This window comes from Elaeis guineensis, chromosome 13, assembly GCF_000442705.2.
Source record: "Elaeis guineensis isolate ETL-2024a chromosome 13, EG11, whole genome shotgun sequence".
NCBI lineage: Eukaryota > Viridiplantae > Streptophyta > Magnoliopsida > Arecales > Arecaceae > Elaeis > Elaeis guineensis.
Genome location: NC_026005.2, coordinates 3518714 through 3542729, shown reverse-complemented (window position 1 = coordinate 3542729; position 24016 = coordinate 3518714). Strand labels below are relative to the sequence as shown.

Here is a 24016-nt window from a genome sequence, read left to right as displayed (position 1 = left end):
TGTAGAAAAAAACCAAAGAAGCTACCTCATATTGACTGTAGACAATAATTTACTATCAGTGTATAGAGATAAACCCTGAAGCTATCAACATATATGAAGCTTGTCAGAATTGAAAAGTTGGCAGCAAAAGAACAATGTCAACACCATCCATTTACTTATAGGCAGATGACCTGAATAATCCATTTTTGACCATAATATATGACAATTATATCAGATGCAGGAACAGCCTGAACCTTGCCGAGCCCAACATAATGCTCGGTTTGTCCATCCCCATTAGGTTCTATTTTGATTTGGGCTGGATGCTGGCACAGATCTTGAAGAGATCCTATGGCCGGGGACTCAAATTAGCATACACAGTGGCATATGCTTTTGCAGTCCCTTAACTAGATCAAGTGCCCTACGTGTGATTGTTATATACTGCCAGCATATGGGCCAAATAGGCAGCATGTGTTCCTTCAATAAATCATTGAATGACCATGAACAAGTCCCCTTCAACCCACAACTCCATGTATTTGAAAGCCATCCAAGTTGTTCCAGTTTTTTTCCAAGTTTCAAATCATTTAATTCAAGCAATGGACTTGTACAGTAAAAGTAACAACTCCAGTTATTGATTACATACTAGAGAAGTCATTAGTTTAATCAAAGTTACCTATCCGTAATCTTCAACTTTTAAAATTTCCACGCATATGGATGTGCCATTTGATTATATGAATGCATAATTCAATTTTTCAGAAGGTTATGCCTAAAGATTCCTAGTCAAATTAGAAACTAGGAAACTCCAGAACATGTCACAACAAGGTTTGCTTGAAAACTTTAAAACATGAAGTAATACAATGGGAAAACTAACAGATCATTAAACAATGATGACGAGAATCAGAGGGATCAAGCAGTTGTAATCAAGTCTGATGCATAATATACTGAAAAAAGGTTGAGGAAGGACCGGCCAAGCATTAACTATGCTTGAATGTATGGATGGAAGCTTCTATTCTTCGTTGCACGAAACTTCAGCACCTCCGAATGTGGAAGGTATAACAAATCAAATAGAGTACCTCCATTAATCATTGAAACAAATGCTTTTGGTTTAGTTGGATCAGCATCATTTTAAATTCCATTTTGTAATGGTTCAATGAATTAAAATGATGGGCCAACAATAAATTTCAATGGAGAAAGGCACAAAGAAGAGGCAATAGTGATTCGGTCCATTAATGCAACCAGTATATGTTATCATGATCTAGAGTTTTAAGATAATGAAACAAACAATTATCGGCACAAATACCATGTACTTTCTCATCTCTACCATAATAATGCAAATGGCTAATTGTAATGTTCTATGGCTAGTCAAAATGGTGCCTGCCGATGTCTATATTTCCAATTTTTCCCCTTCTAATAGGTATTTTGCCTATTACTGCTCCCTTTAATAGTAAATACAACCTTGGCTCAGCCCTGGCTCTTTAAGGTCTAAAGACATGGTGTGCACCAAGCAAAATGGGAGTGCATACTATCAAGCTACAACAATGATGAGATCAAAGCCATCCATGTTTCATCTCACATGCACCATGCATCAAACACTATTAAAAATGAATGAAAGAATGCAAACAAGCAGGAATTCTATATTTTAATGTATACAATTTCATATAGCCTAGTATACTGACTCCTCTTGAATGCTTAAAGTTAGCCGTTGAGCAGATAACCTAGCTCAAATATGACCTGTGCGGATTGTCCAAGTCCAAGACATAACTTGATGTATCACTAAGCATAGTTTGGTTTTTTATGTTGATATGCTCATCCATCTATTATTTCATGCATATGAAACTGCAAAAATGAAGTTTAATCTGCATAACAAGATAGCTGCCTTGGCTTCCTAGTTGGCGTGACTTGACTGCCTAGACAGCCTAATTACTCAACATTTTGCATCATGTCTATTGGGGATGATGTCAATTTATAAACTATTATCATTGTTGTCAAGCTGGTACTTCCATTCACTTATTGCATCTCATTTGATATGTTTCATCTACTTGGTTTTGATTTTTTATAAACATTTCTCCCCATATTTATTTTTTATAATTAATTAATTTGGGTTGCCTTGACACTTGGACATCTACTTGGCCCCTAGGTGCTGCTTGCCCTCCCTTGCACCACTTAAATCCTTTAAAACATTGTCATACAATATGTCATTCTATGTAAACATTATATGATTGTTATCATTTATTGATCCTTCTAAGATACTTCTAGGATATGTCATGGATGCCTTTTTGAATATATTTTTTTCCTCAAATTTTAAAAAGGCTCTAGATACGTACTGGATATGCTTGAATACTTCCCTAATACCTATAGGGATGAGGGCTAGGGCTTTTTTTTTAACATTCTAATGAAGAGTGATTAATTTTTGGAGTTTATGATGTCAATAGTTTGTATGGAGAACCCATTATAATCTATTGCTTTGACTTATGATTAAATGGAGTTCGTGGATGTAAATGCTATTATGGAAAGTATAGACTATGCTACTTTAATAACCTATTATATTTTATACATACTTCTCTATCTATTTGTTCATCATTATGTCCTAGTTGCATCATCTACCTTTTCAAGATTTGCCCCATTGGCACATCCACAAAGTGTCATATCTGTAATAGGTATCCATATCCATGTGTCATAGTAATAATTGACAACTTGAAGTTATAGATAACAAATCATGTACAAGAATATTTGTCCTCCCATAGAAAAGATGTTCAAGTAACTATTTAAGTGATTGGGATATATGAATGCGTGGATGTTTAAATTTATCTTTTCATGAGACTAGCAAACTTACATTGACAGCAAGAGCCTTTAAAGCGGAGCATGCTGAAGCTAAACTGGATGAAGTGATTCCCTTGCGAAGTGCATCAACAAGAGCATCTGCAATACCAATTTGAGCAAATCTTCGAGCATATCCATAGACCTGGCTATCAAATGCCTTAGTTAATTCTAATTCTATGAATATATTATGCCTCTCAATTTCTATGGAAATAAATTAATGCAGAATCAACATAACCTTGTTGCAATATTGTTTAGCAAATTAATAACAATTTTATAACTAAAGACAAAGGCAGGAAAGATAAATCATTTATGGAATTAGTTTAAATATAATAGTCAATGAAGCAAGAAAAGTACCAATCTTTTTTTAAGGCCTTTAAATAATAATCTAAATTTAACATACAGAAAACATGCTGTACTTGTACCTTTGGACAACTTAGAACAAGTGATTGTTTAGGGATACCTTTTATAGACCTTAATCCAAGAATTAGCATCAGCTAGGACAAAAGGTTCACAAGATTCCTCTCTTATAAATTCCATAAGTGCATTGAATTGAAAATTTCACTAATTATCTGCTTAAAAAGGAAGATAACACCAGACAACTGATGATTGAAATGCTTTAATGGTTATGGTCATGCTTATCTTTGGGCATCATATTTTGATCATGCTTGAATTTAACAATGAAGAAATTAATGTATCATAGACACTCATCATATAACCATTTATTCACTTCAGATAAATATAAAAGGAAAAAAAGTTCACCACTCACAAAACCTTTTTAAAATGAATATGCTTGTGGTGCTTGTTTGTGTAGAAGAGTTAAACAGCAATTATTTTTTGACAAATATGATGATGAAAATGAAACATTTTTAATGAATTTCTATTAAATTATATTCAATAACTACTTTTCTTTATACATAACTTCATTTTATTAATATCAATGTTTCAAAAGAATTTTGAATCGCTCATCTACAATAATAGGTAATAGCGACAATAGTCTTAACTTGGTGACTTGTATGGTTGGGTGCATGACTGGATAAATATGGTACTGCACCATGATAGCCCATGACCGGGTGGGCACGTCACAGTAAGTTGACCCTCCGTATGAAGTAGTACTTAAACACTTGGTAACTACAGAACAAACACAGATAGTAAAGACAGAATGCTTTTTTGAATAAGTTGATCCCAAATGCTTCCCATGTTAATTAATGATAGCCCTTTTAAAATGAAAATCCATACTATTGATCATAATGTGCAATATCTAAACTGCATAGGATCAAAAAATACATATCTTGGAGGCCCGTTACCTATACAACAAGTGGATAGATATGTGTGCTTGTGCATGTGAAATAAAATTATAAACATTTAATTTATTTGGATTTTAATCCTTTAATATTCCTCTTTTATTGGGACCAGTAAACTAAATATCAAATATTTAGGTTTTGCAGCTTAGGAAGCAATTGATCTCTGTCATGAGGAAGTCACGCAAATTCACATGTATCCAACAAGTGATCATATAGGTGAGCATCTAAAGAAAATTCTTATTAAATTGAGCTCCCTCTGACATTTGTCATCATGCAAGAGGCCACAAGTGTCCACTGATGTACTTAGATGGACAATTGGACATGCTCATATTGAATTATATGTTGAATGTTGTAGAACACTTGTTTTTCTGACTGCTCATAAGTTTCCCAAAGATTGATCAAGATGAAACATTCTCAAGTTCCAAATCTAGGATTTGGTATACTCAGATAATTGCATAAGCATCATCTATGCTGTATTTAACTAAATAAGCATCATCTATGCTATTTTTCATAAGGAACATGCTGGCACTAACAATTTGCAGATATGGATTTGTTTCATAGTTTGGCATTTTCTTTATTGGCTGATGTTCACCTCCACTTTTTTCCTATTGAGGCTATGAGATTTCGAAAGGAAGTGATTGTAAAATTTAAAGACATAATTTTTTTGTGTCTCTTTTAATATTCATATCTCTCTTAGCAGTCTCAAAGCTTGAAGTTCTTCATTGGTACCAACTAAAGTACCAGAACACATGCAGAAAAAAATGCATTATAATGCATTTAGTTATTCTAGCAAATATTATTTTCTTTTCTTTAAATTTAACTATTCCAGAATTCTTTCCCTAAGTAATTTCTATATATGTTCATATTATCTTTCCCTACCTGATCAAGCTTTGTTAAAACCTTTTTTTGATAAAGAAGTCTCAAAATAGTGTTTCAGAAAATCAATTACCTTTGCTGAAAAACTAGAGAAAAATAACTACCTGAATACCACAAAAAATGTACCAAAGACAAAGTCTTAAGTATCAAAAGACTGTGTTAGCTGGACACTTGCATCTAGCACTGAAAACCATGTTGGATATGCATCTAATTTGGTACATATCAGACACCTGGATACCTATGATGTTCCATTAGAGCCATTCTTAGGGTTGGATAAGCATCGGACTTTTTTAACAATGAATTTGATCATCTATTTTGATGTTAGGAGTTAGTTTTTGTTCTTTTTAAGATGATTTAATGATGTAACTATCGAAACAAGTTTACAAAATATTAATTTTCTTATATCCATAAGTTAATTATGATGTTTGAATGACAAACATGTATATTGAAAGATCTTAACAAACAAGATCATTTTTAATATTTTAATGTTTAAACAATGTTCAAAGACATAAATATATAATTTGGTTGAAATTATATTTTATCCCATGTATCCCCATATCTTCTTTTCTCCCTCTTGTTGAGTCAAAAATTTGGAAATTAATTTGTAACCAATTCTCATGTCAATATCCATGCAGCACTAATCTGAAACAATCTTGTGTATCTTGCAGTATAAAATATCATCTTCACACATTATGAGGCTTAACAAGTTAGCAGAAAGGAAAGAAATGACAAAGACAAGAGGCGATCATTAATGTATGCTACAGTATCAATGTTAATCAAAGACTTACTTGAGAAGCCAAAACACGGTTGTCATCTGGTGTTAAAAGGGCACGTATGGCATGACATAAGTTCGGCATACTGCCTTTAGCCTGCTCCCTCATTGCTTGTATAAATAGCTCATCAACTTTTACATCCATGAATGCTTCCTTGACAATTTCGTTACCTGTTGATGCTGTTGCAATGACAGCGAAACCACTATCAAATATGTTTGAACTTTTACTTCCATTCAGGATATCCATCACAATTTTAGGCCCACCACTTTGCTGAAATGTCTCCGTGCTTTGAACGTCTGTGAATAACAGCCAAATGTAAAAATGCATTGCTCACCAAATTTTGACCAGCAACTAATGCTTATGCATGCTCAGATAGTTACAGGTTAAACATCTGAATATCAGTCCCAACCAGAAATTCTCAAGTCAGTAAGATCAGGTGGGTAAGTTATATCATGTGAAATATGGTCAAGTCTATATTTAGGGAAATACGTGTTTATCTCCTACTAAGGTCTCCCAGATGAATAGAACTTTTTTTAATCCTTGTACAACAATAAACATAAACTAATAAATTTTGAATATCAGACATAAAATGAATCAAATTGTGCATTCCATACTTCTATATTGGAAAGAAAGTGGCAGACCAAGATAACATCAAAAGAATTGGTCATAAATCATAACTCATACTCCATAATTAAGTTATGTTTAAATTCAAACTAAATACAGTGCTGCCCTTTCTCCAATCAATTTGGAAATGAAACCACACTATTTTTTAACTATCATAGTAATATACAATTGAGGCTTCAGGTTGAACTGTGCATTCCTTCCCGATAAGTAATGACCATGATAATATCTAAATCCAAATTGCAAATGTGGAATTAATTGCTTAGTGGCAAACTTTTATATGGTAATAAGACAGCCCAACTATATTTTATTTTTCCTTTATACTAAGAAAATACAGGAACATGATTTTCATCAACAAATTTTTCTATGTAACATTAATAACACCATATTCAATGATAGATCTGTTCTTCCGTGCTAGATCAAACAGTGAGAGCTACTAGGTGTATCATTGATAATTACAGATCATCTGAGCTATCATTTTCAACACTGAGCAAAAAAAAAAAAAAGACTTTCTGATTCATATGCCAAAAGAGTAGATGCTGATACCTCATTGGATACACATACACAAACGAAGAAGAAGAAGAAGCATTCAAAATAACATCAGCATGTCAAAGGGGAAAGACAAAAGATGAAACAGTGAATCTAAGACTCAGATGAAAGGTTAGATACTATACTCATACCGTGGAGAAGGGAACTCATGGCTTTCAAAGCTGAAACAAGCGGCATCTCAAATTTGACATGAAGCAAAGAACATATAGAAGTTAGGAGCTCCACTCCTCCATTCCTGGTTGCAATGGAAGCATTATCCGATCCCTCAACAGAGCACAAGTCGTACAGTTTGTCAATGAGCAGAACCAGCTCGTCAAGATCCACAGTCGTATCAGCAGTAACAGCCCTCTGATCGTCTGACTTGGACACCACCAAATGGTCAGCAATGTTCTTCAGCCCTTCTAGTGACTGTATGACAGGATTGTCCTTTATATTTTTCACTCCAGGAATGCACTTAATGATCCCTTAAAAACAACACAAATTAACTAAAGACAAATTCAACTTTTGTCATTGCAATTAAAGGTATACAATAATCTCATCTCTTTTTGAAAGTTATCTAAAAACAGATATGTACTTTTATTTAGAATTATTTTTAAATCTGATCTGGTTAAATCCGTGTCACATTATGAGACTTACATCATAGCAGTTGGATACACTATAACGTGTGAAGCGTGGCAATGCACAAAGTCAGAGCAGTCCACCACATGGGACCTTTTTGTTCGAATTTGTATCAACCTCAATATATCAAATGCATGCAAGATTCAACTTTAATATCAAAATTAACATTTCAAAATACCGAATTTGATAAAAACAGTTCACTTGGCTTTTTCACTCGAATTCATATCAAGCTCAACATAACAAATGCATGTATAATTCTTTTTTTTTTTTAAATTATCAAATTAGCCTTTCAAAGGCCGAATTCCACAAAAACAGTTCAATTGGCTTCTTGGCGCTATATGTCATCAAATTTGGCTTCTGATGTCCCAAGGCATCAGAATCCCTATGACACTCAAACACGATGGAGAGTAAGAAAGCGGGCCAAATGTCAGGCTACAAGACGTGTCTCCACACATAACCTCCAATGCGAAACTTCTCTTATGCAAAGTCAAAAAGAATCCTTTCTACAACAATCGAGAAGGGAAAAAAAAAACCGAAAAAGAAACCCAAAAAACTAATCATCAAAAAATGGACATAAACCGATGATCTATATCGCGATCAACAATACTTGATGAATTCTCAAATTGGTGATAGAAGAATTCCACAAGTGGTTTGGGATTCAAATCAATCCACATTTCGACCGATCGGATCAAAGAAACAATTAGAATCTTACAGTAGGGATCCACATGAAGAGGCGCCAAGAAAAAAGGGGGAAAAATGATCTAATGGAGAAATCTATCCAGAGTAAACAAGAAGAGGGAGAATGGAGACAGACCGGAGAGGTCGACGCCCTGGAGGGTTAGGGTTTGGATGGCGTCCTGGAGGGCCTCATCGGGGTCCATGCCGAGGTCGTCCATGTTCTCGGTCACGAGGGCATCGAAGGCCTGCTGGGAGATGGTCCGCCCGCCCATCGTTCCCGATCACCCTCCGCAGTGGCTTCTGCTACCGCTGCTGCCACCGGACTGACAAGACCGTGCACCACCCTTTACACCACTGCCGGTTTCAATATTTGAATTCTGGCTGGATAGATCCCTGGGTGATACCAAATGGGGGCCAAGTAGGTCCGCAGTCAATGTCTGAATCCTGGCTAGGTGTTGGGTTTGGTTGGGGTGACACGTGCAAGTAAGTCTTATCTTCAAAATTCATTTGCTTAGATACTTTTCTCATCCTATGAAGTGAGGAAATTTTGAAAATCTGGCTTCCCTTTTTTTTTTTTTTTGGTGGCTTCCTTCCTTTGCTTTCCCATGCTTAACGATGCTAATATTTCTATTCCTTTTTTTTGGTTAAAGGTTCTCAGTGATGCCAAAGACCCTCATATTTTTTTAATGCCTACTACATAAACATCTTGTAAGAATTGGAGGGGTAATTGATTGGGAAGAACGAAGATCTGGAATTGAAATAGAAATGAATGATTCTCATTCAAATCATTTAGTTGGAAAAGTTCTATTCCGATTTTGAAATAAAATGAGACTGATGAATCTATATAGAACTCAATCCTTACTCTCCTCTATGGATTCAAATTTTCATTCCGATTCTGATTTTGATTTCGATTCCGATCACGAATCAAGCACTTCGAAGAATTTAGCCATTTCGATTTCGATTCAAAACTATTTTAATTTCCATTTCGATTTCAATTCTGATGGCAAATCAAGCACTCCTTGAGTTTTTTGTTAGCTCATCCAGCTTGATAACTTTCAAAGGTACATCAAAGTCTCAGCCCAAATCTCAATATGTCAGCTTATTAATCCGTAGGAAGAAATGTCCACATGATTCGGATTGAGAAGTATCGGGTGGATATGGATGATCCTCAAATAAGCTTACAAATCTTTGAATTTAGTATGAAATTTAGTCCAAATCCTATTAGATTACCCAAATAGGCTCTCAAGAGGATACTTAAAGTTTTTTTACTCAGCCAAAAAATAATAATAAATAATATACTGTCCAAATGTATATCAACGATCATTTAAAATTACTTATTTACCAAGTGAATCGATCAGCTATCGTGGCATTGCATATTATTTAGAAAAAATAAGACCACATTCAGAGAGGAGAAAAGAGCAATCCTAGTCTCCTCACTTTCCACCCCCATCTGTTGTTTGCTTCGTTCCTTACGGTCCCTGTTTGATCTATTGTTGATGCATCGCCCTACCTTGACTTTTCTCGATATGCCATCTGAAGAAGCCCCCACTAACGACCATAACCGCTGCCATCAGGAGAAATTTTTGTGCATTACGGATAGGTAAAAAATTTAATATAAAATTAATTATTTTATATAATTAATTTATATAATTATTATTTTTTATATATATTTAATTTTATTTTTTTATTTAAAAATTTTATATAAAAAAATATTTATTTTTTTAAAAAAATTATGACATTCCGTGGCATATTATAATTCTTACACGTGAAATGTCATAATATGATCCAAAAAATTATGACATTCTGTAGTATATTATGATATCTAAAGTTAAATAATGGCTTCATGTATACAGGATGTCATAATATAGTTTAGGATGTCATAATATAGATGGGGTATTTTTATCTAATCACTTTCAACGTGCATTTAATATTACAGTTTCATTTTTTCGTTTAAAAATTCTGAATGATGAAAATACCCTGCTCTTTGAAAAAAATTATGACATCCTGTGACATATTATGATATTATGTATCAAAATTATGACTTTCTGCATACAGGATGTCATAATATGGATATAAGATGTAATGATTTTTTTCAAAGAACAGAGATATTTTCGTCATTCAAAATTTTTAAACTTAAAAATAGAATTACAGACATTAAATGCGTGTTGGAAAACAATGCTATATAGACCAATCAATTAAACAGTGCATTTTATATCAGATTTTCTATACCGCCCGTGGTGCACAAAGAATTTTGCATACCACCTAACTTCCAACGCTTTGAGTCCATCTAATTTTCGAGGAGAAGCTCAAGCACTTCATTTCACCACCTTGGATTGGACCATATGTACATTGAATTGGCCATCAAATGGGCCCCACCTGGCCCAAACATTTTTCTTGTAATCAATCCATGTCCAGTCTTGGGCGTTGCAGGAGAAATATTTTGTGCACCGCATGCAATGCAATAAAATTGATGTGGAGTGCACTACACTATTCCATTGGACCACGTAGCCTCTGCTTTCCAATGCTCATTAAATGCTTGTAGTTTCACTTTTTGATTTGAAATTTTGAATGATGAAAATATCCTTCTATTTTGAAAAAATTATGACATCCCATGGACTGTTTATAACATCCCGTAGCCTATTTGTGATATTCTGAAGATATATTATGATTTTTTAAAACAGAAAGTTATAAGGAGGGAAAGATATTTTCATCATTAAAAAATTTATATGACATTCTGTGACTGTTATGACATCCTGAAGATATATCATCACTTTTTGAAAATAAAAAATCATAAAAAAAAATATTTTTATTATTGAAAAATTTATGTCATAAACGACTTCGAGATATCATAATTTTTTTGAAATAGAAGTATATTTTTGTTATTTAAAATTTTAAATCAAAAAGTAAAACTGATGTATTTAATTTGCATATCTGATGCATTTAATTTGTATGGAAAAACATGATTACGTGGTTCAGTGGGAAGGAGCGATGTATTGTTATTGCACTGCATGCATGCAGTGCACAAAGAATTTCTCTTAGAGAAACTCTTTGTGCACCCATAATGATTGGCTCGGATGAGGAGCCGAATATTATTTTTTTTTTTTTCGTGCTGCTCTTCGATCTCGCACTTGGGTCAATCGCTGCGGGGCAGTGCACCAAGAATTTCTCTTTCTCTTAAATGAGATATGCTGGGTTTGGGGCTCAACAAAAGCCTAGCCTGTTAGCATCACTGATTTCTATATCGGACTAGATGGATATCTTTAACATTTTCCCATTAATGGATTATGAAATCATGCTTACCTCTTTATATGGCAAGCAAGTCACTTGAGAGGGGTAATGGTTGTGGTTGTGTACACGGGTAGTCAAAGGAGGTTTTATTCCAAGCAAAGATTAGGCAAATCTACGTCAACCTTTAAAGAAAGCAAACATGTCGAAAGATAGGAGAAGTCCACCACCCAACAACCCACACTAGCCGCTGATCCTGATCCTTCTTGAGGCAACTATCTCCTGTGTCCGCAAGTAGTGAAACTTTAACGGAAAACATTCCACCCACAATTTTGTGAACAAGATTTTAGAGTTCAGGCAACAACTATAGGTTATTTTTGCACTCAAGTTCCACTAACCTCCTCTCTATATAAGGACATCTTTTCTCCTCTCCCTTGCTCAATCTCAACCATTGTTTGTCTTGCCTTGGGATCTCTAGCTGTTTCCAAGTTAGAGATGTCTCTGAAATATGGATTTAGTTTCACCATAGGAGCATTCTTTCTTGTGCTGGCATCCATCTCAGAGAGCTCCCATGCAGCAAGGATAGTTGTTGGAGACTCCCAGCACTGGCGATTTGGCTTCAATTACACTGATTGGGCTCTGAAAAAGGCGCCCTTCTACCAACATGATACTCTAGGTGAGACATGCCCATCTCTTTCTCTCTCTCTACACTTGGATTGGGCTTAAAAGTCCTGATTTAGAGTCAAGTCAGGTCATAATTGTCTTAAAAGCTTAAGCAGCCGGGTCTAATTACATTAAATCTCGAGGGTGTTAATTTGCCGAGTTGGTAAAATCTCTTAGTGACACAATTTTGTATTCAAGCCTGCCAAGATTTAGACTCAAATTTTAGGTGTGCCTCACACAAACCTAACCTATTGGCATCCCTAGTTAATCCTAACATAATCTATCGTTCCATGCTAATGCTTACCAACCTAACCTGGCTGGATTACAACATTTAATGTAAAGTTTAGGTCAAAATCCTATTAAACCACAACACAAACTAACCGAACCAAACCCAATATATGCTTGAATTTTACATAGTAGATTGAAATTTGTTGGTCAATATTGGTCTCACCTGATCCTCAAACTAACTTAGCCTGTTGGATTCGCATTTGCAAATGCCATTAGATAAATTCAAAGGAAAACATTATTAATGGAAAGAAAGTTGAGCTAACCGATATATTGATGTGGCTCATGGCAGTGTTCATGTATGATCCTCCCAGCAATACCACATTCCCACACAGTGTGTACTTAATGAAGAATCTTCGAAGCTATCTGGCGTGCGATTTCAAGAAGGCGAAGCTGGTTGGGAATGTCATGCAAGGAGGGGGGAATGGGTTACGGTTTGTGCTGAAGAAGAGGAAGCCTCACTACTTTGCCTGTGGGGAGAGCAATGGTGTGCACTGTAAGTTTGGACTCATGAAGTTCTCCGTGCTTCCAATACGATCTTGCCATGCTTGAAGGATTCCAGGGAAGACGCGGTGCTCTTTAGAGTTGTAATAAAACATCTTCAATCAAAGTATTTGGTTGTAGAAAGCCATCAATATTGTCAACCTTGATCTGTTCAAAAAACGTTTATTGTTATAAGAAAACAGTATATTATTTTATGACTGGAGATGAGTTTATTTTGTTTTTTATGGGAAAAATGGAGATGAGTTCTGTTGAAGGGAATTGAAGCATGCGTTGTAATAACTGAAAGATGTGATTGAAAGGGAGAAAATTTACGGGAAAAATGAGGAGTGGGAAGGTTTTATTGAACCAACCTAAGAATTTTATTGAACCACAAAAATTTAGAGATCAAAGGTAAGTGAAATAGACATATCTCTCTTTTTTTTTCTCGTGCATTTCGTTCGGCACCATTGTCGTTCATCCATCACGAGCTTGAATTGGAGAGGTGATCAAGTGCATTGGGTTCCTTCTGTAGCTCGGTATTGATAACAGAATCTCGCCTTTGTTGTTGTCTGGGACTATGTTTGCAATCGAGTCATTATTGTCCGGATTCTCCTGGTGCAATACTTCTTCCAACACTACGAACGTCCCTGCCATGCTACATGTTTCAAATATTACTACACCCATAATTCTTTAGATTTTATTAGAATCCTAGAGCAACTCAACATAATACGAGCTTGAATCTTACAATTTGAAAAATGGAAAAAAAACTTGAATTTTTGTGGCTAAGTACTAAATGATGCTTGATTAGTTTCAGCTAGCATTATCCCCGATAAATCTAGCACAATAGGCTAATAAAAGATCAAAGTATGACTATGAGATTTGACCCTATAAAGCCGAGACGCACAGCTCGTATTAATACCTAATTGATGTGATACGCGCATCGAGCATCCTGAAGGCGCTATAAGTTGAGTCCGAAAATCGAGCCCCCTGACATATTATTTGGATTAGAGGTACACCGTGTTCATAAAAAAAAATGATGAGAGAGTAAAGAACAAACTCCTATTTGATAAAATTTTTTAAAAAATAAAAAAATAGAAATTTTTTTTTTTAATCCCTTCTCTTCATATCTCTCATTTACTCAATTTTCTATATTCTCGATTTAGAATGTAACGAAAAAAAAAAAGATTCACACTTAATTTTTATTTTTTTAATTTATTTTTAATAAAATTTTAAAATTACAACTACCATTATATATTTTATCTTTCCAACCGTCTTTTGCTTTTCACACAACTTAAAAATTCTATAGCGATTTTCGACAGACTGTTTTCACGTAAATCTGGATATCATAATTTTTAAAAAATATATTTCAGTGACAAAATATCATAAATATTAAATAATATATTTATTAATAAAAAAATTATATTTATTAAAATATATATAAAATTTTTTTTACTTCTCTCTTGATCTCTATATCCAAATAAAAATAAAATATATATCTTTCTTCAACCATCTCCTATCTTTCCAAATAAAGATTCATTAATTTCCTTACCATCCCTTCCCTTCCCAAACAAAGCGTGAGTCGTCGGGTGGGCGAGATGAGCGTGTTCGGTGGGGATAGCTGGGGGTGGGAGGCGCAGCACCGGAAGAGGCGGGTGGACGATCTCCTGCTCTCCTCTTCCTCTTCCTCGTCATTCAAGAAGCTGTCCAACGGCAAGTACGCCTGCCTCGTCTGCCCCCACAACCCCATCCTCGACTCCCCTCTCATGCTCTCCGTGCGTCTCCCTTTCGTTCTCGATAGCTTCTTCCTTGCATCCGCATTCGTAAAGGAAATTTGATGTTTTTGCATTGGAATTCCTGATCTTGAATTTATTAGCATCTGATTCTGTTCATGATTTAAGGATTTAGATGTTTGTTTTGGTTAAATTGTTGATGTAGCTTAAGTTTTTTTTTTTTTTTTTTGATAATTTTTTGGGATGGTACCATTACAAATTTATTAGCATCCGATCCTGTTCATGATTTATGTATTTATGTGTTTGTTTTGGTTATATTGTTGATATAGCTTAATATTTTTTTTAATTTTTTTTTTTAAGATGGTACAATTACACGGCTCTAGTATAGATGCAACTAATAGAATCAGAGTATACCACCAGCTACCCAATCTGTAGCACTATTTGCCTCCCTGTATGCATGTATTGCCTTAAAGAAACTTAGTATTTAGGGTCTTGGTTAATGGTTAATGGTTAATGGGATTGGCAGTGTTCATTTTGGATGTTAATTGTAGTTCAGTTACATTGCCCCTTTTTTTTTAAAGGCTGAGATAGATAGGTGATTAGCTCTAGCATGTTTACTTCCTGAGCTCTATGAATAATGTTATTGAATGATTTGGGGAAATAGATGTCAGTGATACCACATTAAATATCAAGTTGAGCTAGAAATAATGCTGCAAAGTTGTTCCTAGTCTGCTTCCTCTTCACTTATCAGAGAGCATGATTTCACCTCAAATGTTTTATATTTAAAATAGATGATTTTGTTTCAAACATTGGGGCTATTTTTTATCTTACTGGTCATCTTTATGTAAGTCAGCTGGCTTTTCATTTTGAAGCCACACCAACTAAATGAACATGAATTCGATTGTGTTTATATGTGCGTTTCTTTTTCTAATCTGGGAATTTGTGAGTCTAAGTCCTTTGTTATGTTGTAAGCTGGGGAAAGTTAAGAATTGGATACGTCAAATAGGGATTTAGCATGCCAGAATTGAGTTGAAATCTGAAATAAATTATATTTAAAACATATCTGTGAAGGTTGGAGTAGAATCTTCTTGATCTAATGGTTGATATCAAAACCTGGGTGAACTGTAGTGTAGGTCCGCTCTTGAGCCTTTGGAGAATAAGAAAAGATATAATTTTACTTGATGGGCTGCAAGCTTGAAAGAGTTCAAGGAGAGGCATCCCCAACGTATAAGCACATTTTGGTTTAAAAGATACCTATTCTTCAAAGGACTTCTTATCACCTGTTGTGGTAGTGACGTCTTACCATGTTAGTAAGACTAGCACAACTTAAGCTAATTCATGGGACTTTGACTAGTGCCACTCTCTAGAAAAAAGCATAAATGATCAGCCTGTTTCCACTGCTGTAAGTTCATGGTGCCTGTAGACAGGTCATAATATATGGACATTAGCTGGGTGTCTTTAAAGAAATATACTCTTATACACTTCAAATCTTCATTGTACAGATGCTGCATCCTCTCCTCTGTAGAGTACAACCAAACATCTATTGTTCTAGTTTGCAGCAAAGAGTACTGCTGAAAATTTGAAATTACACCACTTCCTAACTGAATGTTCTCCAGAACTGAAAATACTTAGAGATTATACAGCTGAAAACATAAACCGGAAAATTCTCGTAATTTGTCATCCTGAAGGGACCAAATAAACATCTTGTTTTTTTTCCCCATAAATTTCTTATCTCTAGTGGACTTCTCAATAGGATTCGAATCTAGATGAAGTTTTAACCATCCGTCAGAGAAAACAAGAAAGAATCAATCTTGTAGGGTTCTCAAGAAATTCTTCAATTTATTCAGGAAGTAGATGATTATTCATCTTCCTCTTGCATTCTGCGAATTAAATTGATCAAATCTCTTGAAGTAGGGTTTGAACCTATGACCAGTGAGTTAACAGCCAAATTCTATACCATATAGCTAGTGAAACAGATTTTCAGATGTGCACAAAAAGATTATTTCTAACTGCCCAAAATGAGAAGGAAAAATGTTTGGATAACAACATTCCTTTCAAAGTCATGTGCAGTAGTAGTACCAAACCAAATACGATGAGTGATGGGATCTTGAGCTAAGTTGAGGCTAAACCTCAGAAATCTTGATGCCGTAATGCCTTTTGAATCCTCCTACTAATTATCTTATGGTAATAATTCTTGCTAAGAAGGATTCCCATGTTGTGACAATACCACCCAGAGCAATGCTTTCTCATTAAATAGGTTTGGATTTTTATTGTGAATGAAGCAACTTTTGTTGATAATCAGATACATACACCTACACTAGTGCCAATTGTCCCATAAAGATGAGGATAAAATACCAGTAATTAAGAGATCATTGGTGGGAGGGTGTTTGGTGCGCCCAGATGGAATGTGTAGAACACTTGTTAGTTAAGAATACCTTGGAATGACATTTAGGATATAGTCCATGCTGCCTATGTAGCTTGGACCTGTCAATAAACCCCAAAGTGATAATATTTGATGATTAGACATGGATATAGTTTGACATTTGGAGCTTGAAAGGATTTCACACTTAGATTTGCAGTTGGAACCTGTCACTCACATTCTAGGGGTGGCAATCCATGACTGATCTGCCAACTTATTAACGACCTGCTGGACATAAGTTGGTTTGGGCTGGACATAAGCAGGTTAGAATCATAAGTGGGTTGACCCAACTTAATGCTTTTATTAAATAGGCCAGGTTCAAGTTTAGTGTCATGACTTGTTTGACATGTTTTCACCCATTCAGTAATTTGATCGATATAGTTACACCCTAACCAATTAAAACTCTTCTACATTAACCTATTTAAAGCCTACTTAACTTATTAATCCAACCCATTTAAGACCCATTTAACCTATTAACTTCTTTAACCTCTTTTTTTTTTTGATTCAGATTGGATTAACAGGTTATTACAAACTTCATCCAAACCTAATTGTTTATTAAATAGATTACACGTGTTAGGTCAGGTTACCTACCAAATAAATAGGTCAGGTTTGATTCTGACCTGTTTAATAAATGAGTTGGATTCTGCTTGATAGTTTTTCTCTAATCATGTGTCTGAACCTGATCCACCCAATTCCCAACCCTAGTTTGTCGGTTGGTTGGTTGATGGTAGCCTCCTACTTTTGGAGTTCTATGGTCATCTACATCTTTTTCATATGGTGCCAACATTATAAGCTTGCCTTTTGTATTGTTTCATATAGGCTTTGTATTGTCTCATTTTGGCTTAAATAGGGTGCTTCTTATCTTGGTTCCTTTCAGAGAAATGAGTCATAAACAGCATTATTTGTTATCATTTATATAAATTATATTAAAACATTAAAAGAAGGCAAGGACTCCCATGGGTTTGTGGATGTTAGCTTACATAGGTTGCCATTTTTCTTTAACAACCAAACTTTCGGAAGCACTAAACTAACACGAATTATGATTAAATATGTTTTCCTTTAATTACTAGTCTTCTAGAAGCCTCATAATTAAGGTTCACCGAACTAGTAGCGGAGGGGGTACTGGTCGATGACTAGTTCGGCATCATAGGGGTCTGTATGGTGCTGTTCTGAAGTGTACCGATATGGGGGGAGCCAGAGATAGTGACTTACTTGGCCAATCGGGGATGACGATGAAGAGGCTAGGGCTTCAAAGGAGGGGCAAACAAAGCAGGTGCCGAGCAGCGAAGAACGAAGAGAGAAAACACAGGCCCTCGATTGGTCAACTCCAATGAGTGAGGGCAAATTTATACCAAACCAAATAAATATATTGAACCGTGCTGGTATTCGACTAGTCCTATTCTGTATGCTCCAAACCGGCTGGTTCTTCATGGTTCAGCAAACCATGCTCATAAGCATTGCAAAATCTTGTTTATGCAGCCTCTGTTGTATTCTAAGAAGAGACTAAACCCTATATCATAATTATTGTTTTGATTTCTTGGATTTCTACGCTTGCATGCTTTGCCATCAATAATATAAGCTAAAAGGACCATCTAAGTCTAGGCTTCTGGCTGCCAAAGCATTTAAAGAGCTTGTCTTCTTGCACATATGGGACTGGTTGCCGAAATCCTGGTATGGTTTTCTGATTGTTGTTTTTTTAATACATATTAGTGTGCTAATAGTTCAAGACCTGGAAGCATCTGTTAATAGGTTTGTTAGCTTATGGCATAGTTCAAGACCTGATCTGCTAGTTTCTTACAAAGATATGTTGGCCTCACATTAATTAAATATGAATGAACATGGGCTATCCTGTTGTCATAGTTATGTTAAAGGGGCCTGGTTGGTGCCGTTCTCTTTATTTTCAAATGAATGGTGCTGGAACTTAGGCCAGGTTTCTTGGATTTTGACCTAGATCAGCTCCCGCTCAATTACTACGAAGTTGACTACAAACTTGGTCCACATGTAGGGTTGTTCAATAGTGAACCAGGTTGATCTTTATCACCTGTTTGGACCATATACTTAAAGCATCTAATTGGCTGTAGGAGCAAGTTTTGTTGACGTTTATATCCATCATTTCTTTGTTGCTTAACTTGCCTTCCTCAACTGCAGAAGAAGGCTGCTTTTTATGTTTAATGCTGTGATGAATTAAGTTTCCCCTATCTTAAAATAAGAGGAACATCTGATTTGTTCATGTAATCAAACTGTGGTAAAAACTAATGCTAATATGGTTTCCAGGGATATAAATCAATGTGGCCTTTTTTTAACCTTGAACTCACTGACAAAAGAAATATTCTCGCTTCTTCAATTAGCTATGCTTCACGTTAAACAAGCCATGTTGTCAGAACATATGTTTTGTACACTCTTTTGCATTTCTCTCTGCCTATTGATTAAATTATTTGCATAAATGGTAATTGAAGCCATATTTTATTTTAAATAAGTATTTTATTGCTAATAATTTTATTTTGACAGATGCATAACAAGGGATCTCGCCACATTGCTGCAGAATCCAGGCTGGGGGAAAGAGAACTATCTAGGAAGGAAGAATTAAGCAAGAGAATAGCCTTATCTGCTGAATCTGCTGATGCCTCAAGCATTCCTAATTCAAGTCCAAAATTGAAGAGCTCTGAGATATACAATAAACCATTGATTAAACAGACACAAAAGGCTATTTTAGAAACACAATGCAATATGTTTAATGATCTAAGTGCTGTACCTGTCGTGAAATCGAGGCCCAATGTTTCTTTCTATGATTCCAAATTATCTCCTTCCTGTAATTCTGTTATAGAGTCATCTACAAGTACCATTCTTGATGACTCTAATCACAGTGACAAGAAGTATGTAGTGAGGGCTGAAACAGATGCTAAGGTGCTTGCAGAGTGGAATGTGGAACTTCGTAAACAACGTGAGAAAGAACTCAAGTTTACTGCTGCTGGTTGGAAGCGGGATTGCCATGGGAAGTGGTATAGAGATGAAAATGTAAGTTCCTCTTTCTTTGATTGTTGCTTTGATATCTTTGCACTCTAGTTTTCGTTGTACATTTTAACTTTTCAAACTCTAGTTTTTATAATACATTTTTCATGTGGGCGTAGACCATTTACTGATTATGATAATGCTAGTGTGCACATGTTTTTTTGAATGCATGTGCGTGCAGATGTTTGTTGTGTGGTTGGATGATGATGTGTTTGTGGTGCTTGGTGTGTCCAAATTGGATGACAGTCTGGTGGCATCATAAGCTTATTACCTAACTTGGCAGCATAGTCTTAAGTCTTCCTAATTAATATGTTGATGCACAGTGTAGCTGCTAATGATCAATTCTATTTTAAGTTTCAACATATGTAACTTTAGCACTGGGTATGAATTACCTTTACAAAAAGCCATTGGTTGTTGGAATTTGGAACAGAGCTTCGTGCATGTTTATGGGAGTGATGGTGCAGCTAACTACAGATGCTGGCTATTACAGGTTGAATTTGACTCAGATGAGGAAGATCCAAATGTCTGCCTGGGCTGAAGAACTGTTCATAATCTATTTTAATCACTGTAGCAGGAGTTTGATACGTGGAGTAAAAGTGCTATATGTGCAAGCACTCAGCATGTGAAAAATTGCTCTTTTCTGTGTTATGGAATTGACCGGATGTATACCAGAACCTTGTTTCAGTTAATACAAAATTAACAAATCCATATGGCTTTGGTCCCACTTTGATGTTGTTGATCAGCAACTGCTGCTGTGTATGATAAAATAATTTGTTTATGTTCTATACTCTTAAGCTGGAAATCTGTGATCATTGAACTATTCTTCAAAATATTTTACTGAAATGAATTTCACATGTATCACAGGCCATTGCTTGTCCTGAACAGCAACCCTTGGGATATGCTAAAACTGTAAAATGTTAGGGCCACTTTACTTGCAAATTTTCAAAATGTTGTTTTAAATTAACTTCTACATAATTTAAAAGTTTTAAATTAATTGAGTGTGTTGATAGTTGTGTTCTATTTTGATGAACTTGCTAAATGATGCAGTTGAGCTAGATATCTGGAATTCTTTGGACTCTTTTGGTTCGTAAAAATTGGAGAGGAAAAAGTGTGATTTCTAAGCGGTATAAAATATTTTTCTTATTTGGTTGAAGTTTTAGAGGAGAGGGATTAAAAATAGGTTTTTTTTATGGGAATATAATTTTTATATTTCATAAAAAAGAAAAATCTATAGGGGAGATGGATTCTTGAAATTCTCATGGGATGAAAATTAAAGGCTTTTTTTTTTTCAAAAATATCATTTTGATGTTATCTTTTTATATTATATTAATATAAATATTAATATAATATTATCTTAATATAAATATTGATATTATATTATATTAATATGAATATTAGTATTTATATTAATGTAATATTATATTAATATTTATATTAATATAATATATAATAAAACATTATTAGTATTCATATTATATTAATATAATATTATATCAATGAAATATTTTATTTTTTTGATATAATATTTATATATTAATATTTATACTAATATTATGTTAATATCTATATTAATATAATATTAATATTTATATTAATATAATATTGATACTAATATTATATTAATATCCATATTAATAAATATTATATTAAAATTTTGATATTATGTTAATATTTATATCATATAATATTAATATTAATATTAATATATCCATTAATGTATACTAATAGCATATTAATATAATATTTATATATATTAGTATTATATTAATAAAATAAATTGTTAAGATCTAATATTATACCATATTATATTAATATTAATATTAATATTATATAATATTAATAAATATTAATATTAATATTAATATAATAGTATTTTTTTTTGTGTTATGTAATCACATCTTCAAAGAGCAGTTCTTGCTTGGTAGTAAGAAAAATAAAGATAATCTACCAACTAATAGTGGACAATTTATCACAAATATGAGGTAATTTATTATTGTTGTTTTTTTAAACTTGAATTAATTTTGGGAATTTAATTATAAAGTTGATCTTACAAATTGATATCCAACAATTTATCACAAATGTGGAGCAAAGTATTATTTTGAAAATAATATTGTTAGATTCTATAATTTCTTGTAGTGAGTAGTCCATGTTATTATATAAGATATAATTTATGTATATTACAACCTACACATAAAAGAAATCAATCACCATCAATATCAACTTGTCCCACTTGCATCGAGGATTGTATGATATTAGCTTCAATTGACACTATGTTAGATCATCTTGAGGGCTGTATTATATCAATCTTAGGTAAAGTTAGGTTAGTTTGGGTCATCAAGGCTAGCGCTCAGCATGGGTCAGATTTAGTCAGATTGAGAGAAAAATTTGATCTGATCGGATCCAATCGGATTGATGAAAACTCAATCTGCTGGTTTATCATGTATGAACCATTTGAAACTAAGTGAATGGTTTGTAGCGGGTTCGGATAGGTTGTATCGGTTTGGACTTCAATATTGATTCAATATTAATTTTAAGTCCAGTATTGACCTACTTAAGCTTATTTATTCTATTTTTTTTATCAATTTAATGCATAAAAGATCTAAATTTTATAAGTTATAAATTTTGAATTTATTTTTGAACCTGTACAAAATAAAATAAAAAAAAATTATTCATCTGAAAGCAACTACATCTGAAAGTTTTCACTTTAGAATTGTCTCAAATTGATGTACTCCTATCAATAATTCAATATTAATATTTCTATGAATTCAAATGGATGAGGAGATATTTTTTAGAATGAAGTATTGAAGTTTAAACGGTGTCTTCCCAAAATAAAAATGAGTTTATGAAATACTACATCGGTTAGATTCAGTTTCATACAGTTAGAAGGATAGGAATTGAATCCAATTATAAATAATCGATTTTTTACAAATCTCAATCTGATTTTATCTGATTTATATATTTCAACCGATCGAAACTAATGTTTATTGGACTGGCTTGGATAGATTTTTTTGAGTTTTGGTTATTTGCTCAGCCCTAACCCAAGTTTGTTCCTTTTGATACCATGCAAGATTAAACAACTTGGAGTTACATAATTGGTATTTGCTAGCTCAGATTTCATAAAGTTGTACGTTGAATCTATTAGGTCAGTCAATTATTGTACGGAGATCACGAGTAACGTGAAATGTTGACTTTGGAGGATAACCTAGAATTCATGACATGCATCCATGCCTATTCTTGCTTGACATGGTCCACATCATATCAGGTTGTTGAAGGTCATATCATCTTATCCAGAGTCATCTAATTCGGCTTGATACTAATACTACTACTACATTTTTATTTTTTTAATTATTATACAAACATCATATCAATTTAGTATAAAAATATTTAAAAAAATTAACATGCATAAAATTTTACAGAATCGATGGACAGCTATCGTTCTATCTTCAAACTCAATCATTGATATGATCAATAAAGATCATCATCCAATTTACTGTGGTATTTAATTTTTGATAAATATATCGAATATTGATCATATTAGTTTGATGAAGAAAGATTCAGACATTCTGAATAAATAGGTGAACCTACAGTTACCTCCTGCCTTCCTGGGCTATATTGAAAATCAGTGGTTAGCTATCGCAGGCAGAACATAGAGCGCTGGCAGAACACAGAGCAGCATGAATTCATTAAAATCCAACGAAGGAGGTGCAACCTAAATTTTGGCCAAAGAAAAAGGGAAAATGGCAGTAAGAGTACGTGGCAAGCTTTGGAACCAAAAATTATTGATGGGACTAGAATGACCATAGATCATAAATATTTTATTAGTTCGAAGGAGGAAAAAAAGGATTAATATTTTATGTATAGCAACAAGGTATTTAATCTTCTCTCTCTCCTTACCAATAAAATATTTATGATCTGATCCAATCAATAAATTTTCTATTCGAAGAGCACGGAACTAGATTAGAGGTAGTTTGGCTGAAAGGGTTACATCCA

General features: G+C 34.0%; 3 protein-coding genes across 5 annotated transcripts in view; 2 read left to right on the top strand and 1 right to left on the bottom strand.

Moving 5' to 3' along the window:
* Positions 1-8601, bottom strand: part of LOC105060600 (uncharacterized) — an 11051-nt gene extending 2450 nt beyond the window's left edge. The window contains 4 exon segments of the mRNA XM_010944385.4: positions 2810-2938; positions 5762-6042; positions 7048-7380; positions 8349-8601. Coding sequence (XP_010942687.2) covers positions 2810-2938; positions 5762-6042; positions 7048-7380; positions 8349-8484 — 879 coding nt within the window. The 5' untranslated portion in view covers positions 8485-8601.
* Positions 8602-11866: 3265 nt separating this feature from the next.
* Positions 11867-13091, top strand: LOC105060601 (uncharacterized). Its single transcript, XM_010944388.4, has 2 exons — positions 11867-12113; positions 12678-13091. Exons 1-2 carry the CDS (start codon positions 11933-11935, stop codon positions 12935-12937), a joined length of 441 nt encoding a protein of 146 aa, XP_010942690.1. The 5' UTR covers positions 11867-11932; the 3' UTR covers positions 12938-13091.
* Positions 13092-14398: 1307 nt separating this feature from the next.
* LOC105060602 (uncharacterized) lies at positions 14399-20750 on the top strand. 3 transcript variants are annotated; one of them, XM_010944389.4, is made up of 3 exons: positions 14399-14640; positions 19526-20032; positions 20457-20750. In XM_010944389.4, exons 1-3 carry the CDS (start codon positions 14464-14466, stop codon positions 20562-20564), a joined length of 792 nt encoding a protein of 263 aa, XP_010942691.1. In that variant the 5' UTR covers positions 14399-14463; the 3' UTR covers positions 20565-20750. The 3 variants fall into 3 exon arrangements, with proteins under 3 accessions (XP_010942691.1, XP_010942692.1, XP_010942693.1); XM_010944390.4 differs by having other exon boundaries at positions 14401-14640; positions 20517-20750; XM_010944391.3 differs by having other exon boundaries at positions 14441-14578.
* The last annotated feature ends 3266 nt before the right edge of the window (positions 20751-24016 follow it).

Excerpts from the sequence above, each read along its gene's own strand:
- LOC105060601 (XM_010944388.4), top strand. The coding sequence starts at position 11,933 with ATGTCTCTGAAATATGGATTTAGTTTCACCATAGGAGCATTCTTTCTT. Across the intron at positions 12,114-12,677 it reads CTACCAACATGATACTCTAG|TGTTCATGTATGATCCTCCC; the intron begins GTGAGACATGCC and ends GGCTCATGGCAG.
- LOC105060602 (XM_010944389.4), top strand. The coding sequence starts at position 14,464 with ATGAGCGTGTTCGGTGGGGATAGCTGGGGGTGGGAGGCGCAGCACCGG. Across the intron at positions 14,641-19,525 it reads ACTCCCCTCTCATGCTCTCC|ATGCATAACAAGGGATCTCG; the intron begins GTGCGTCTCCCT and ends TTATTTTGACAG. Across the intron at positions 20,033-20,456 it reads AGTGGTATAGAGATGAAAAT|AGCTTCGTGCATGTTTATGG; the intron begins GTAAGTTCCTCT and ends AATTTGGAACAG.